Below are 19,395 nucleotides of genomic sequence, written 5' to 3' on the forward strand. Positions count from 1 at the left end.
TGTCATGCAATAAAATGCAAATTAATTACTTAAAAATCATACAATGTGATTTTTTTGTTTTAGATTCCGTCTCTCACAGTTGAAGTGTACCTATGATAACAATTACAGACCTCTACATGCTTTGTAAGTAGGAAAACCTGCAAAATCGGCAGTGTATCAAATACTTGTTCTCCCCACTGTATGTGTGTGTGTGTGACGTGGTGAGTGTGTGTGATGTGGTGTACCTACTGCAGCATTTTAACTACTGAAGTAATTACAGTAATAGCCTGTCTCCTGCTGTAAAAAGGAGGCATATCAATGTGGCCATTGGCTCTATTGACCCTGAGAAATCCATACACACATACACACACACATACACACACATAGCCTACACATTCACTCAAACACACACGCAAGATACGCTCTCACGCACATACACACACGTACACAGACATGTACACACAAGTACACACAATACACACACACACACACACTTCACCATAAAAGCACTAGCAGAAGATTATATTGGTGAACAGTCACTTAAATACATTTTTGTTGTGATGCGTGGAACTCGTACTTTATTTTACCCAAATTAAATCAAGCATACTCATTGGTTGTGGCTTGTGTGAATCCCATCCCTACTGCAGTCTTTGATAGGCCACAGTGAGCCTGTGAGGATTTTCCCAGTGTGAAACTGTAGATATTATGGATTTTTGTGTGTGGATCACTGCGCAGGGTTTCACCTCAATGATATCAGATTAATCCTTCTTCATGATAAGAGCATTGTTGTTTTGTTGCTTTGTGCTATCCTAATATATCTCTGTGTTAGATTATCTGGTGATAAAGTATATGTGTGCTAGTATATCTGTGTGCTAGTATCTCTGTGTGCTAGTATATCTGTGCGCTAGTATCTCTGTGTGCTAGTATCTCTATGTGCTAGTATATCTGTGTGCTAGTATCTCTGTGTCCTAGTATCTCTGTGTGCTAGTTTCTCAGTGTGCTAGTATATATGTGTGCTAGTATCTCTGTGTCCTAGTTTCTCTGTGTGCTAGTATATCTGTGTGCTAGTATATCTGTGTGCTAGTATCTCTGTGTGCTAGTATCTCTGTGTGCTAGTGTGTCTCCTGAGTGGCGCAGTGGTCTAAGGCACTGCATCGCAGTGCTAACTGTGCCACTAGAGATCCTGGTTCGAATCCAGGGAGACTCATGGGCGGCGCACAATTGGCCCAGCGTCGTCCAGGGTAGGGGAGGGAATGGCCGGCAGGGATGTAGCTCAGTTGTTAGAGCATGGCGTTTGCAACGCCAGTGTTGTGGGTTCGATTCCCACGGGGGGCCAGTGTAAAAAAAAAAAAACGAATAAAAAAAACGAATATTTTTTTTTTTTTTTTTTTAAATTATTCACTAACTGTAAGTCACTCTGGATAAGAGCGTCTGCTAAATGACTAAAATGTAAAAGATTTAGTATATATGTGTGCTAGTATCTCTGTGTGCTAGTATCTCTGTGTCTTATAATCTCTGTGTGCTAGTATCTGTGTGTGCTAGAGTATCTCAGTTATAGTATCTCTGTGCTACAGTATCTTTCGTCTATGCCTTTACTAACACTTCCCATTGTTTCTCTCTTTTTGCAGAGCAATGCGTCTGGTCCTGTGGAGAGCCAGTGGATTTCACAGTGATTCCCGTCCCCAACTCGGATGTATAGAGTTGGAGTTTTGACACGAGCTCATCTAAGCAGGCCTGTCAGAGTTGTGTGTCTGCCTGGGGGTTGACGCTCCCTCCAACGTCCCCCCTCCCCCCTCCTCCACCACCACAACCAACACCACCGCTGGCTCCTCCACTGCTGGCTCCTCAGCCCGAGCAGAGCCGCTCCACTGCATCTTTAATAGACATCTCTCAAAACATTGCCTTCCATGGTTTCTGCCCTACTCCAGACCCTATCATCTTACATCGTGAAGATTTGCAAAGGAATGTTTACAAAGAAATTGGCGAATCCCACAAAGAAGAAAGAGAGTAGCGACAATAAAGAGCCCAAATTGACCACCACTGATTTGCGTGACCAACGTAACCTGACGCCGACACTCTCCACCACTCTGAAAACCACAGTGAAAAAAATCAGCAAATGCTCTTCGGCGCGTAACATCTCTCTTGAATCGGATGACGGCAAAAACGACTGCTCATCTCTCTCCCCGACTTTCAGTTACCGTGTAGCGATAGCGAACGGACTCCCGAAAAACGCTCTTCTGCTGAACAATAATGAGAGTATCTTCCAGGAGATCCTCTCCATCAATAGTGAATACTCTGACTCCCTGATTGAGGCCAAACCTGTGCGTAGATTCGATGAGCAGAAATCTCACACCATGCCAGTGAGACGGAACAGGAAGAGCCTCATTAGTCTGGCGCCCTCCGATGGCAGCTCCGAGGGCGAGAGGGTGGAGCGCTCCAGTCTGCACACTCTCCGGCTCGGCGCGCTACGCAAGCTGAGGAAATGGAAAAAGAGTCAGGAGTGTGTGTCTTCGGACTCCGAGGTGAGCAACTGGAGGAAGACCCTGGGTATCCGGAGCAAGTCCCTAGACCGGGCTGGGCGGCAGCAGAAGTCGACCTCGGTCTTAGAAGCCGGGTCCAGCTCTACAGGCTGCATCAACCAGACGCAGGATGTGATGGAGATGATATTTAAGGAGCTGCAGGGCATCAGCCAGATCGAGACAGAGCTTTCGGAGCTCAGGGGACACGTCAACGCCCTGAAGAACTCCATCGACGAGATCTCCTCCAGCGTGGAGGTGGTGCAGACTGAGATCGAGCAACTGCGTACCGGCTTCGTCCAGTCCCGGAGAGAGACGCGGGACATCCACGACTACATCAAGCAGGTCAGCCACCAGGCCAACAAGGCCAGCCTGAGGTTCATAAACGTTCCTGAAGAGAAGCTGGAGAAAACTGAGAGTCTCATCTACCACATTCTAAAGGACAAAATGGGATTTGCTGAAGCACATAAAACCCTTAAAATAGAGCTAGCCCATCGGTTAGGGCAACAAAGAGAATGTTCCAATGCGAAACCTAGGCCTATTATTGTAATATTCTCAACCCCCTCAGATAGAGATTTAGTTTTGAAAAAATGCTACAAACTGAAGGGGACTGGTATATCTGTATCCACTGATAGCTTAACGACTCATGACGTGAAGGAAAGGAAAGATAAAGAAGCCATGTCCTCCTCTCAAACCTATGAGAGCATGGACATTAAGGTCTCAGCCAAGGACAAAGCTGAGAGTGATGACTGGGACTCTATGGACAGTGACAAGGAGCTAGACGAACTAAACAGGAACAAATATGCAATGGTGGTGTCTAAGCCTGTCCACAAACATAAAGCAGATAAAAAGAGGCATGGTCACCATGAGCACGGTAGCCGGTCTGCGGACGAGGCAGGCTACTCTGCCTCAGTTCACTATGCTGACGACTCCTATGATGAGTCTGACAAAGCCTCCAAGCCCTACTATGGTGACCTCACCCCCGGCTGGCTCTCTCAAAGCGACTACTCCACCCCCAAGCTCAGCCGCTCCGAGTCTGACTGCTCCAAGCTCTGCCAGTCCTACTCTGAAGACTTCTCAGAGAGCCAGTACTTCAGCCGGCCCAACGGTGGCTCTCTGCTATCCTCCTCAGACCAGGAGCTGTGGCAGAGGAAGCAGGAGGATATGGCGTCATCGTGGTACGCCAGCCAGACCCTCAGCCAGGAGAACCCTCCGTACGCCGAGCCCAACGAGGCCGAGACCACCGAGACCATCGACAGTGGGGTGAGCAACGGGCTGGTCTGCATGTCTGGGGATAGGAGCCATTACAGCGGCTCACAGCTGTCTCTGCAGGGAGACCTCTCCCCTTGGAAGGACTGGCCTCACCTGGAGCAGGGAGCAGACTCTGGGCTGGACGCTTCCACAGAGCAGAACCTGGTGTCCGAGGTCAGCAGCCCCTTCGACCCAGCCGCCATCCCTGGCTTCCCGGAGAACATCACCAAGTGTCAGGAGGTGGACCTGGCATTTGAAGGGGAGGAGACTTTCATGTTGGATATGGTGGAAAGCACCCTGTTGGACATCGCCCCACTGGAGGTCACCAGACTGGAGAGTGCCCGGCTGGGTATTGCTCCTCCCACTACTCTCTACACAGCCCCTATCGTAGAGAAAGAACCTGTTGTAACACCACCTGTCCATAAGCCTAAATCTAAAGAGACTGCCAAAACGCTTTCTAAAGAAACTTCTAAAGCAGCTCCTAAAGCTAAAACACCTCCTAAAGAGATTGCTAAAGCTATTCCTAAAGAGGTTGCTAAAACTATTCCTAAAGAGGTTGCAAAAATTATTCCTAAAGAGGTAGCCAAAACTATTCCTAAAGAGGTTGCAAAAATTATTCCTAAAGAGGTTGCCAAAACACCTAAAGAGGTTGCTAAAACTATTCCTAAAGAGGTTTCTAACACTATTTATAAAGAGACTTCTAAACCGGCAAAAGAGGTTGCTAAATCAATTGCTGAAGAGGCTGCTAAAACTATTAAACAAAGAGAAACAGCCAAAATGATTCCTAAAGAGACTGTTAAAACACCTCCTAAAGAAATTGTTAAAGCTATTCATGCAGAGGATCCTAAAACACCTCCGAAAGACACTCCCAAAACAAGCCCAAAAGACACTCCCAAAACAAGTCCGAAAGAGGCTGTGAAAACACTTCCCAAAGACACTCCCAAAACAAGTCCAAAAGAGGCTGTGAAAACACTTCCCAAAGACACTCCCAAAACAAGTCCAAAAGAGGTTGTGAAAACACCTCCCAAAGACACTCCTAAAACTATTCCAAAAGAGACACCTAAAATGGTTCCTAAAGGGGCATCTAACACGCTTCCTAAAATGGCGGTTAAAGAAGCCCCTGAACTATCCACCCAAACATTCCCTGAGCTTGACGTCAAACACAGCTTCCAACCGAGCCAGACCAAGTCAGCCACCATGTACCGCAGCCAGAGCGAGATCCGGTCCGAGAAAGTCGTAGAGGAGGTGCCCAAGTCTTGGAGCAGCCGCCTCAGCATCGACCTCACCGACAAAGCTCCGTCCTTCAGCTTTGGGTTCGGCTCCACCCTGAAGAAGGCCAAATCAGCCCTGGAGGTGGTGTGGAAGTCAGGCCCCGCACCTAGTGCCGCTCCCCCGGAGCCACCCGCAGACTCAGGCTCCTTCATGGGCCGCTTCCGCACACTGTCCACCTCCACGGCCAACGACTCCAGCACCACCATTGACTCGGACGTCTACACAGATTCCTTCATCTACAAGGCTGATGACGAGGATGAGGCTGCCGCTGGGGACCAGCTGGAGGACAACGAGACCGCCTATGTTGGGGTGATGGAGCAGGTCCTGGCCAACCTGGAGAACCGGTCCAACGCCAACGACACAGAAGAGACAGAGGAGTTTGAGGAGCCCATACCAGATTATGATCCTGATGCCTCTCAGGATTATGTCTCTGAAGAATACGAGGCTACGACCCAGGATTACGAGGTCTCTGAGGACGTTGATGCCACGCAGGAGGCTGCAGTCGTTCTGGAGTATGACTGTAGTCTGGACGAGCAGTACGACGAGGAGTACAGTGAGGATTACATTGATGATGCCATGACGGGGGACACAGCAGAGGACACAGCAGAGTATGAGGCCATGGTGGAGTATGTCGAGGTGGAGGAGCCTGACGAGGAGGAGGAAGAGGAGTTAATGGAGGAAATGGAAGAGGGGGATGAGATGGAGGAGGCCTCCGAAACGTCTGTGTCGGAGAGGACGGAAAACCTAGAGGATGAGAACAAAAACATTACGGAGAAGGAGGAGAAGCCTGCAGAGGCTCCGCCCAAAAAGCGCATCCGTCCTACCTTTAAGGAGGCTGCACTGAGGGCCTACAGGAAGCAGATGGATGAGCTGCAGCAGCAGATCCTGGCTGGAGGTAGCTACACCTTCTCTTTACTACATTTTACTTCACTTTACTACACTACACTTTACTACACTTTACTACACATTACAGCCTGATCTGGTTTGTGGTGTATAACCAACTGCTATGGTAGTTGTCATGCCAAGCTTGACCATAGGATTTGGCAAGACAGCACAAACAAATCTGGGACCAGGCTGCTACACATTATCTTCTCTCTTTACTCCTCTTGTGGCATCGTACCAGTGTAGTGCAGAAAGGGTTACACTATATTACTCAGAGTTTTGCTCAGTTCAGGTCATAAGGTCCAAATTATGGTATGTATGTAATAACATAGTCATCACATTATCCACTGTGGATATCAGTCATACAGTTAACAGTACAATCGCATGTACATTATGGACTGTAAAATAGATATGTTTGTGTATTATCTGACTTTTATCCATGAGATTTGAACACAGACATTTATCTGAGTTGAGATGTGGAATGATTCATGTCAGTTGAACATGTCTTTGGTAAAGAAACCTTGAGGATCAGACTGAGGCCTGTAGTGGAATATGTATGCTCTGTGCTCCTGGAAATCCCCAGCGTCTGTTCCACTGGTGTTGGGATTTAAGGGACTTTTAGGTTGACTTTGACTGTTTGATTTGCTCCTGGCATCTCCTGGAATTGGTCATTGATTTTGTGCTTGATGCTAATATGAAAGGACTGTTTTCTTTGAAGGTGGGCAAGGTTAGTGTCAGGGTTAGAGGTATGTATAACATAATCCTTGTGGTGCAGCACTTTATAGCTGACCTAAACTGATGGATTTTTATTTTAGAACGCAAGGAGATTTGTAGGAGATTTGTCCGATTTTTTGTGAGTGTCTCTTCCTCATAAAAATTGTATGGATCTAAAACGGTACAACACCCATGTTCCCAGGGAAGGATGTAATCAGAGTAGCTCAGACTTGAACAACATGGCTTCCATCCATTACCATCGACCATCAGGGACATTCAGACAATGAAAGCAAAATAACCCACTGTTTCTGACAGCTTAAAAATATTAACTAAAAACTAAACCTCAAATTCAAGTGCTGTGGGTTTGCCATGCCTGGAGCGACAGTACCCTTTTCCATTTAGTGAACTAGGCCTATTCTTGTGAATTCCGTCAGTGCTTTTAGTAGAGCATTGACCCACTTTTAAGAGTTTGATAATAATGTCAAAATATGATTTGTCTTATTGCTCTGCTATTACATTTCCCCTTTGGGATCTGCTAAATGAATCAACCGTTATACCTTAGACAAGGCTGGAATCTCATGAAACCTGGTGAAATTATATTCTTATTTCTCTTAAAAATTGTTCATTTTGATTAAAGTGAATATTAGATTTGTTTTGTTACACCTCAAAAAACATGATTTAATTAATCTGATTACACTCACTTATGGTTAACCTTTTAGAGAGCTGGAATAATGCTTTTTTTCTGAGGCTCAGGTTTGCAGGCAAAACTGCAAGCTTAATCAGACAAACATATGGCCAAAGAAAAATGATTTCTCGGTCTGTATATGTGGTTAGTATTGATTTAGTGAAGCAAACAATGAACTGTTTTAAGTGGAATGAAGAAAGGTTTTTATATCAGAGCTATGGCGGGACCAGGGGAATAGCCTGTCTCTTATTTAAAGTGAACAAGCTCTTGACCTACATGTGGTAGTAGATACAATACACGGCTACACACACAGCACACTCTCACACACACACACACACGCACACACACGTGCACACACACACACACACACACACACACACACACACACATACACACACACACACACACACACACACACGTACAGTACACACACACACACACACACACACACACACACACAGCATGCACAGATACAGCAGTAAATCATGTATACAGTATATTGGACACAACATACTCACACTAAATCACATATACAGTATAGGCTAATGGATACAGCATACTCACACCTATATCTTAGGTATAGTATATAGGATACAACATACCCCTTTATTATAGATACAGCATATTAAATATAAATATATACAGTACATATTTTCAAAGACTTGATCTGTTAGCAGGGGGGGCGTACTTTGCACTTCAGCACTATTCCTTTGTAATTGGTTTCATTACCAGGCAAGCTAAAGCAAACACACCTCAAGCATTGTAAAGTATTAGACACTTGTATTTGACCCAGTTCAGATACGGCTACAGCTACTGCTAATGCTGCTGCTATTGTTATTGCTTGTTATTTTGTTATTGCTTGTTATTTTGCTATTGCTAGTTATTTTGCTATTGCTAGTTATTTTGCTATTGCTAGTTATTTTGCTATTGTTCATTCTATTGCTATTGCTATTTCTATTTCTAGTTATATTGTTATTACTAAATCTATTGCTATTGGTAATTATAATTTATTTTGCAATTGCTATAGCTAAATATATTTGTATTTCTACAGCTACTACTATATATACATGAATACAGCTACAGCTACTTACAGCTACAGCTATTGTTAGTGTTAGTGTTACAGCTGCTGTTACTGTAGCCGTTACTGTATTGAGATGCTCATTTGGGCTCCCAAGGGCATTCTGTAACCAGGTCAGCCTTGCTTCAAATATTTATATGGTTTTGTTTGGTAGTGTACTGTAGCTGCTTCTGCTACTACTGCTGCCACTGTTGGCTACGAATGGCTTCTCCTGGGAGAGGCAGAGAAAGGCAGACCCTTGTCTGGTCCTGGCACACTGTGCCACATTCTATTAGCGTCTATATATAAAATATGCAAATAAAGTGGCATTAAAAAGGAAAACAGGAGTGGGAGTTGTGTTGTTATGTTAATTGATGTGGTGGGGGTCTTACTAACTCTGATCCCCCCCCCCCCATTTTCTCATGTTAAGCCTAACATTTCACGAAGTTATACGGTGTCGCAATGCTGCCATTTTTAGACTGCTGGCTGGTGCCAATAATGTAATTACTTGTTCAGTAATTAAAGTTGGAAATTCAAACATTGCAGATTGTAAGATACATTTTCGATGCAACAGCATACTTATCAGCTACCAATATAACTGTCCTGTATAGGCTACCTGAACCTGCATGACATGAGCCATCCTCACGCTCTCTCCCAGCTTGGATAGAAAGTTGTTGTGTGTAAAAGCAGTCTATTAATGCCAAATAATACAGTCAGTTCACCCTCAAAACACTAGCTTACTAGGGATTGTTTCATTATGCAGTGTACTGTCTATTGCTACAGTATATAGTTTGCAGACGACACAACAGTGGTAGGCTTGATTACCAACAAATGACGAGACCACCTACAGGGAGGAGGTGAGGGCTTCGGGAGTGTGGTGGCAGGAAAATAACCTCTCATTCAACGTCAATAAAACAAAGGAGATGATCGTGGACTTCAGGAAACAGCAGAGGGTGCACCCCCTTATCCACATCAAAGGGACCGCAGTGGAGAAGATGCACAATTGAGAGCATCCTGTCGGGCTGTATCACCGCCTGGTACGGCAACTGCACCGCCCGCAACTGCAGGGCTCTCCAGAGGGTGGTGCGGTCTGCCGAATGCATTACCGGGGGCAAACTACCCGCCTTCCAAGACACTTAAAGCACCCGATGTCACAGGAAGGCCAAAAAGATCATCAAGGACATCAAATCAAATCAAATTTTATTTGCCACATGCGCCGAATACGACAGGTGTAGACATTACCGTGAAATGCTTACTTACAGCCCTTAACCAACAATGCATTAAAAAATATATATAAAATAGTAAAATAAAACAACCACAACAAAAAAGTGTTGAGAAAAAAAGAGCAGAAGTAAAATAAAAAACAGTAGGGAGGCTATATATAGGGGGGTACCGGTGCAGAGTCAATGTGCGGGGGCACTGGCTAGTTGAGGTAGTTGAGGTAGAGTTAAAGTGACTATGCATAAATAATTAACAGAGTAGCAGCAGCGTAAAAAGATGGGGTGGGAGTGGGGGGGCAGTGCAAATAGTCCGGGTAACCATGATTAGCTGTTCAGAAGTCTTATGGCTTGGGGGTAGAAGCTGTTGAGAAGCCTTTTGGACCTAGACTTGGCGCTCCGGTACCGCTTGCCGTGTGGTAGCAGAGAGATATCACCGATATCCACTTATACTTTCAGTCAGTTAAATGCTTTCTTTTTCAAGGCCTGAGGCATTTTTTCTGTCACATTCCTGAAGCCCAAGAAACAAATACTTAGCTTCCTAGTACATATGGAAATTAAAAAGGTTTAGGAATGACTTTTTGGAGGGTTACTATCAAAATAGTAAAATTATTAAATGTAAAAACATTTACATCAATGACAGGCACATGGGCCCCCAATGCTCCGGTACGCCAGTGATAACTAATGCAATGGTGCACTGAATCTGTCTCTTTGTTTTATCATGGTTCCTGTAATATCATTAATATGTTTAATGTCATCAGTGTGAGAACGTGTGATGAGTCAAGAGATGACTCTCTTTTCTCTCTCGCTCTCTTTTCTTTCTCTTCTTTTCTCTCTTCCTCTCTCTCTCTTCTTCTCTCTCTTCCTCTCTCTCTCTTCTCTCCCCCTCTCTCCCTTCATCTCTCTCTTCCTCTACTAATCTAGTTCCCCCCTCTCTCACCCCTCTCTTTGTTACTGTTCTAATTATCCGTGTGTTGGCATCGAGTCCCACCCTCACAGCCCCTGGTGGGAGAGGTCAGTAGGCCTACCTGGTTATATTGTCAGTTTACAGCAGACTATTCAACAATGGTGGAAACTCCCTCCAGCCCATCTTTACACCAATCCATTGCTTTTATCTGTGACTGAAAGTGTGCGGGTGTGGGATGGAGAATTGGGCCAAAACCTAGGGCTCCTAATGGGAAGAGCTTCAGTACCTGGTTATATTACTAAACTGAAGCCGGCTAGCTGCTTGTTATATTGTTAGCCTGCAGAAGGCTAGCTGCTGGTTATACTGTATTGTTAGCCTGCAGAAGGCTAGTTGCTGGTTATACTGTATTGTTAGCCTGCAGAAGGCTAGCTGCTGGTTATACTGTATTGTTAGCCTGCAGAAGGCTAGCTGCTGGTTATATTGTATTGTTAGCCTGCAGAAGGCTAGCTGCTGGTTATACTGTATTGTTAGCCTGCAGAAGGCTAGCTGCTGGTTATATTGTTAGTCTGCAGAAGGCTAGCTTCTGGTTATATTGTTAGCCTGCAGAAGGCTAGCTGCTGGTTACATTGTTAGGCTGCAGGGGAGGGGTCAGTGCTTGATGATGGTTAGCTTGCAGCCTTCCTAGTTAAACTGTTAGCTCGCAGCAGGCTAGCTGCTTAACTGACTTCGGCTCAATGCCCTGTGTGACCATGCTCTGTTCTATTATAGACTATTTATTCAACTGCGCGACCAAGACACTATCCACTTTATATTTGTAACACGGTCATACTTAGCATAGCACATTCATAATTTATACTGTATATCCTATTGTGTACATACACTACATGACCAAGAGTATGTGGACACCTGCTCGTCAAACATCTCATTCCAAAATCCTGGGCATTAATATGGAGTTGGTCCCCCCTTTGTTGCTATAACAGCCTCCACTCTTCTGGGAAGGCTTTCCACTAGATGTTGGAATATTGCTGCGGGGACTTGCTTCCATTCAGCCACAAGATCATCAGTGAGGTTGCGCACTGATGTTGGGCGATTAGGCCTGGCTCGCAGTCGGCATTCCAATTCATCCCAAAGGTGTTCAATGGGATTGAGGTCAGAGCTCTGTGCAGGCTAGTCAAGTTCTTTCACACCGATTTCGACAAACCATTTCTGTATGGACCTCGCTTTGTGCACAGGGGCATTGTCATGCTGAAACAGGAAAGGGCCTTCCCCAAACTGTTGCCACAAAGTTGGAAGCATAGAATCGTCATTGTATGCTGTAGCGTTAAGATTTCCTTTCACCGGAACTAAGGGGCCTGAACCATGAAAAACAGCCCCAGACCATTATTTCTCCTCCACCAAACTTTACAGTTGGCACTATGCATTAGGGCAGGTAGTGTTCTCCTGGCATCCGCCAAACCCAGATTCGCCTGTCGGACTGCCAGATGGTGAAGCGTGATTCATCACTTCAGAGAACGCATTTCCACTGCTCTAAAGTCCGATGGAGGCGAGCTTTACACCACATCCAGCCGACATTTGGCACTGTGATCTTAGGCTTGTGTGCGGCAGCTCGGCCATGGAAACCAATTTCATGAAGCTCTCAACGAACAGTTCTTGTGCTGACGTTGCTTCCAGAGGCAGTTTGGAACTCGGTAGTGAGTGTTGCAAACGAGGCCAGACAACTTTTACACGCTACACGCTTCAGCACTTGGCGGTCCTGTTCTGTGTGCTTGTGTGGCCTACCACTTCGCGGCTGAGCCGTTGTTGCTCCTAGACGTTTCTACTTCACAATTACAGCACTTACAGTTGACCGGGGCAGCTCTAGCAGGGCATAAATTTGACAAACTGACTTGTTGGAAAGGTGGCGTCCTATGATGGTGCCACGTTGAAAGTCACTGAGCTATTCAGCAAGGCCATTCTACTGCCAATGTTTGTCTATGGAGATTGCATGGCTGTGTGCTCAACTTTTATACACCTGTCAGCAACAGATGTGGCTGAAATGGCAGAATCCAATCATTTGAAGGGGTGTCCACATACTTTTGTGTATATAGTGTATCTGTTGAATTACTATGCATACAACCTTCCTCTAATTACTTTTTATTTTTGATTGACATTGTACTGCAATGTCGAGGGGCTAGCACGCAAGCATTTCACCGCACCTTTTATGACTGCTGTAAACTGTGTACGTGACTAATACAATTTGAGGGGTTTGGAGGGGCCAGTGCTTGGTGATGGTTAGCTTGCAGCAGGCTAGCTGCTTCACTGACTTCGGATCAATGCCTTGTGTGACCATGCGTGTTCCCCTGCATTTAACCAGCTGGATTTACTGTTTTCTCAATGAGCTTGCTGACAACACAACCAACTTTCCTCTTAAAAATTGATTATGTTTTGTTTCCTTTCCAGTGATTTAAGTGGCTCTTTTTTATAACCTTTTAAAACGTCTTTGTATTACGTATCTCAGTGGCATAGCTGGACCTTGCTAGAACCTACCCAGATTTGCCTTAGCTTTTAGTGGCACCTGGATTTCCTGTATCTTAGCTGTATCTATGCTAGCTGTGCTATGTTTCTAGATTTGCTGCTAGACTAATTGTATCTTAGCTGTATCTAGATTTGCTGCACCTATCTTAGCTGTATCTGTATAATTGGCTGACCTGCATTAGTTTGACCTATGTTACAGTAGCTGTACCTATCATAGTAGCTTCACTGATCTTAACATAGCTAAAGAGGTATGTTGAGTCCAGTTTTTGGGCTAGCAGGTTGTTTCTAAATGTATTCTTTACATGCGTTGAAGAGGTCAATGGAAGGCAGACCATGGGGGATCGAACAAGGATGCGTATCATTGGCACCCATTCAAAAAAGCTGATCTAACAAAGTGGATATTAGTCAAATCCATAGTGATTTATGTGTTCTAACAGGTCCACAATGTGGTTAATAAAATCATATTTGGATGTTTTCGCTGCATAATATTTAGAAGTTGTCCTTTGGGGTTTAGAATAAAATTCTGCTAAATGCGAACTCCCGTTTGGATATGCTAGCCATATAAAATTGGTGGTGGTATTTGCAGTCGTTTTTATATGTAATGCAGTTTATTGGTGACGATGACATTAACATGTATTGGGGTTGACTCCCATTGAAACATTATATGCTCATTTTTACCAACATAGAGTGAAATACACTTAAACAATAGCTTAAATGTATAGGCTAACTTTGATGGGCGGTAATGAGGAGATTTTGGATCTATCCCCCATGGGGGACAAGTGTGTGGCGTTTCCATGGCGTTTTCATTGTTATGTTTGAACTCTTTCCTGATCTATAGTTTCCTAGTGTGTTCAGAGTCTGGGGTTTCCTTGTACGGTGATGACAGAGGTCTCTCAGTGACAGCTAGTACTGACCTGCTATCTGTAAACAATCCTAGGCCACACAGTGACTGCATCCCAATTGGGCCAAAAGTAGTGCACTATATAGGAAATAGGGTGGAAATGGGACACAACAATGTATCACTACCTCTCTGTCAATGTTGCTATAGGACTTAGTCCTAGTGTATCACCAAGTGTTGTTTTCTATGTGTGGCAGTATTTGATCTTGATTATGCTGACACTTACCAGTGGCAGATCGATAGTGAAGTCATTACACTGCCCTGTACTGTGTAGCTCTATCTATTTAAGACTACAACATTATCATCAACGGTTCAACACCTAGGACACCGGTGTAGCCCTGTCTATTTTAAAGGAAGTGTGTAGGTTATGGAGAGACATAAAAGTTAACATTGGGTTAGCGTACCGCTGTCCACCGCCAATCATTTTCTGTCAGTTAAATATGCAATGCACTGCATTATTAAAAACACTATCATCAACACCATGTCTAACAGAGTTCACATCTACTAAATAACTTACAGTATCAGTCCATGTCTTAGTGTATTGTATTGTCATTCCTCCATACAGTACATTGTATATTGGTATGACTTCAGTTAATTCAGTACATTGTATATTGGTGTGACTCCAGATAATTCAGTACATTGTACATGGGTATTTCTACTGTACATTGTATGGGGCAGAAACTGGATTATTTCACTGTGTTACAGTACTGTATGTGTCTAATCATAGTTACTATCCCTCAGGCATAAACTGACTCTGTCTCTGTCTGTATACATTTGTTGGGAAAAACAGAAGTAAAAAATACTGTACTGAAACATCTCCATAGCACTGAAATATGTTTATCCCTATATGCCACTATAATTTAGCAGATGTTTTATCCAAAGCGATTTACATTCCAGCGAGAGCATGTATTTTTATTATGCGAATGTGACCCCTGCGGGAATTGAACCTCTGACCTTGGCGTTGCTGCTAATAATAATAATAATAATAACAATAATTATAATAATAATAAATTGCATTTGTAGAGCGCTTTTTATTTAGAGACATAAATCACAAAGCTGTACTAACTGAGCCACAGGGCCACCAACAGATACAGTGCATTCGGAAAGTATTCAGACCCCTTGACTTTTTCCACATTTTGTTACGTTACAGTCTTATTCTAAAATGGATACATTTTTTATTCTTCTCATCAATCTACAGACAATACCCGATAATGACAAAGCAAAAACGGGTATATGCAAATGTATTAAAAATAAAGACAGAAATACCTTATTTACATAAGTATTCAGACCCTTTGCTATGAGACTCGAAATTGAGCTCAGGTGCATCCTGTTTCCATTGATCATCCTTGAAATGTTTCTACAACTTGATTGGAGTCCACCTGTGGTAAATTCAATTGATTGGACATGATTTGGAAAGGCACACACCTGTCTATATAAGGTCCCACAGTTGACAGTGCATGTCAAAGCAAAAACCAAGCCATGAGGTCAAAGGAATTGTCCGTAGAGCTCCGAGACAGGATTGCGTCAAGGCACAGATCAGGGGAAGGGTACCCAAACATTTCTGCAGCATTGAAGGTCCCCAAGAACACAGTGGCCTCCATCTTCCTAGAGCTGGCCGCCCGGCCAAACTGAGCAATCGGGGGAGAAGCGCCTTGGTCAGGGAGGTGACCAAGAACCCAATGGTCACTCTGACAGAGCTCCAGAGTTTACATTTACATTTTAGTCATTTAGCAGACGCTCTTATCCAGAGCGACTTACAGGAGCAATTAGGGCTAAGTGCCTTGCTCAAGGGCACATTGACAGATTTTTCACCTAGTCGGCTCGGGGATTAGAACCAGCGACCTTTCGGTTACTGGCACACAACGCTCTTAACCACTAAGCCACCTGCCGCCCCAGTTCCTCTGTGGAGATGGGTGAATCTTCCAGAAGGACAACAATCTCTGCAGTACTCCACCAATCAGGCCTTTATGGTAGAGTGGCCAGATGGAAGCCACTCCTCAGCAAAAGGCACATGACAGCCCGCTTGGAGTTTGCCAAAAGGCACCTAAAGACTCTCAGACCATGAGAAACAAGATTCTCTAGTCTGAGGAAACCAAGATTAAACTATTTGGCCTGAATGCCAAGCGTCACGTCTGGAGGAAACCTGGCACTTGAGAGGATCTGCAGAGAAGAATGGGAGAAACTCCCCAAATACAGGTGTGCCAAGCTTGTAGCGTCATACTCAAGAAGACTCGAGGCTGTAATCGCTGCCAAAGGTGCTTCAACAAATTACTGAGTAAAGTTTCTGAATACTTATGTAAATGTGACTTTCCCCACAATTATTTTTTTGTAAATTTGCTAAAATGTCTAAAAACCTTGTTATTATGGGGTATTGTGTGTCGATTGATGAGGGGAAAAAACAATTTAATCAATTTTAGAATAAGGCAAAATGTGGAAAAAGTCAAGGGGTCTGAATACTTTCCGAATGCACTGTATTACTGTATCTATGTAGTAAGAGACTGAACTGAACCACATCTATAGTACTGTATCATATACAGTAGTACTGTATGTAGTACTATATCTAGTGCTATATCTATTTAGGAACTGAACTCATCTTAGAGACCGAACTGAACCACATAGTATTATATCTAGTTATGGGACTGTAGACATTTATAATACTGTATGTATTTAGAGACAGAACCACATATACAGTGTTGTATGTTATTGTATCTAGTTCCAGACTGTTTAAGAAACTCCTGTCTAACTATCTGTGCTTCTTTCCTCCTTTCTCTTTTCAGAAAAACCTCCACCACACAACAAGGTTTAAAATCATTGTTTAATCAAATTCATGTAGACCCACATGATTTCCCTCTTTCCATCCGTGTGTGCGTGTGTAGGTGTGTGTGTGTGACCATGTCATAGTTGCATTTAAAAGTGCTACGTGTGCCTTGTGGACATTTACTGTTGATTGTTTATGCTTCTCTATCCCCTCTTTTTCAAAATGATTTGGGTGGTAACGTCTTGTATTCAGTACTGTGTGTCTGTGTGTTTGTGTGCACGTGCGTGCATCGATTCTGTGTGCGCTTGCGTCCGTTTCCAAATTGATGTTTGTTTTGTGTGTGTGTGTGTTTAGGTGGGGGAGGGATCAGAGAGGATGGAGTGTTATAAAACAGATTGTGGCCCTGAGCACCATGAACGACACTTTCTATAGTCTTAGTGTTGAATACCCACTCAGGAAATCACATTGACATGGAATAATTCTCAACCAGCCCTCAGGGTTTCTCTATTCCCTGCCTCTGTGCTCTACTCAGCCTCTACACACACACAAACACACACACACACACACACACACACACACACACACACACACACTGCTTCGACTCTCCTCTCCTCCCTCTGTAGTTTATTTCTTTAATACTTCTGTCCTGATCTGACCTCCAGATGGACAGTACTTTTCCAAATTGGGCTTTTGTTTTCCGTTGTGTGTGTGTGTGTGTGTGTGTTTGCTGTGTTTGTTTTTGTGTTGCCTCACCCTCTGTTTGTGAATGGTTCCATGCCACAGGATGTTTAGCTGTGTGATGTTGTGTCTCTCTTTTCTCTGCAGCCTCTCAATGTGCTGGATCCCAAAGTACTGGGCCTACAGGCTGTCGGAGGGTGAGTAACTTCTGGACTGAGTCCCAAATGGCACCCTATTTCATATATAGTGCACTACTTTTGATCAGAGACCTACAGGCCCTGGTCAAAAGTAGTGCACTATATAGGGAATAGGGTACCATTTGGGACGCAACTATTGACTACACAGGGAAGGGTTTCCCAAAGCCTGCGTAGCTAAAATAATTATTACTTTCCACAACCCATGCAGCCGCACAACTGCAAATGAGCAACTATATTAAAATCGATGTTTGACAGTTAATCTTCTGTCCATGAACAAACTGAATTCGTAAATTGAAGCACTTCGATGTTCTACGAGAGGTGTGCGTCTAGGGGTGTGTCCCAAATGGCACCCTATTCCATAGTGCACTACTTTTGACCAGAGCCATATGGGCCCTGGACAAAAGTAGTCCACTGTATAAGGAATACATTTTTTTTTTTAAACAAAAAGCGTTCTTCAGCTGTCCCAATAGGATAACCATTTGAAGAACCCTTTTTGGTCCCAGGTAGAACCCTTTTGGGTTCCATGTAAAACCCAAAGGGTTCTACCTGGTACCAGAAAGGGTTCTACTTGGAACCAAAAAGGGTTATCCTATCGGGACAGCCGAAAAACCATTTGGGATGCAAAATATGTCTTCAAAAATAAATACAGTTCTGCTTTAGCTACAAAGGCTTTGGAACACCAACCCTTGGTCTGGGTCGTGTCTGGTCTAGATTGGTAGGACTGTCATGATTCAATTCCTTCTCCTTAACTTAACTTAACTAACGTTCTTCAGATCATTCAGTTTATTCACCACTCAGCTTTCTCTCTCTCTCTCTCTCTCTCTCTCTCTCTCTCTCTCTCTCTCTCTCTCTCATTCCGTCATTGTCTAGCATACTACACACACATAGTATGTGTGTTGTTATACTGTGGGTCTGTGTGTTTGTTCATTTGTGCTGTGTGTGTGTGTGTTTCTCTCTCTCTATGTGTGTGTGTGTGTGTGTGTGTGTGTTGAGTCATTGTTTCTGTGCTGAAGCAGACTAGTTAATGTCTATGTGGGCAGCTGATTAACAGATCGGAGCTCTTGGGGAGAGAGCTCTAATTTGGTCCTGAGCCCTCAGGCCTTCCATCCCACCCACAGACAGCCAGTCCAAACTTAGCCTATATTTAACTAGAGAGGCATTAGCAACTTCAGTTATACAGTATTTACTTTCACCAGGAAGTCATTGGCTGTGTCCCAAAATCAAGACGTGTGCTCTAGATAGTTATTGTTAGGGGGAAATCATTGTTAAGTCTGACACAAAATCTACAACACATACGCTCTAGTTAGAGCTGTTATTAGAGTCTTCCCCAGTCCCCCTTTCTCTCTCCACCCAGGCTCTCTCCCCCAGTCCTGACTCTGACGTGGCCCAGCTTCTCTCTCTGTCCCCCAGCCTCTCTCCCCCAGTCTCTCTCCCCCAGCCTCTTTCCCCCAGCCTCTCTCCCCCAGTCGCTCTCCACCTAGCCTCTCTCCCCCAGACTCTCTCCCAGAGCCTCTCTCTACCCAGCCTCTCTCCACCCATCCTCCCCCCCCAGTCTCTCTCCACCAGCCTGTCTCCCCCAGTCTCTCTCCCCCAGTCTTTCTCCCCCAGTCTTTCTCCCCCAGTCTCTCTCCCCCAGTCTCTCTTCTCCAGAGACAGAGAGAGAGAGAGACAGGATATCCCTGGCCAAAATATACCTAGCCTGGGCCCTCTGGTCAGGCAGGGTAGCAGGGAAACCCAGAGGGAGAGAAAGGAACATGTGGTATGACCTGTGTGTTAGCCAGCCCTCGTAAATCTCCATCTCCTGTTTAGCCTGGCAATGCCCTCCACTACACGGTATTATTATGATATTAATAGGTCTTAAACCTGTCTG

The 19,395-nt window shown here is 44.4% G+C and overlaps 1 protein-coding gene across 1 annotated transcript in view; it reads left to right on the plus strand.

Moving 5' to 3' along the window:
• Positions 1-1,886: 1,886 nt before the first annotated feature.
• LOC311106301 (protein unc-13 homolog C-like) overlaps positions 1,887-19,395 on the plus strand; it is a gene marked incomplete at both ends in the record, with an annotated part of 39,632 nt that continues 22,123 nt past the window's right edge. Inside the window, 3 exon segments of the mRNA XM_084188426.1 lie at positions 1,887-5,913; positions 16,670-16,692; positions 17,476-17,525. Coding sequence (XP_084044552.1) covers positions 1,887-5,913; positions 16,670-16,692; positions 17,476-17,525 — 4,100 coding nt within the window.

This window comes from Coregonus lavaretus (genome assembly GCF_964263955.1).
Source record: "Coregonus lavaretus genome assembly, contig: HAP1_SCAFFOLD_275, whole genome shotgun sequence".
NCBI lineage: Eukaryota > Metazoa > Chordata > Actinopteri > Salmoniformes > Salmonidae > Coregonus > Coregonus lavaretus.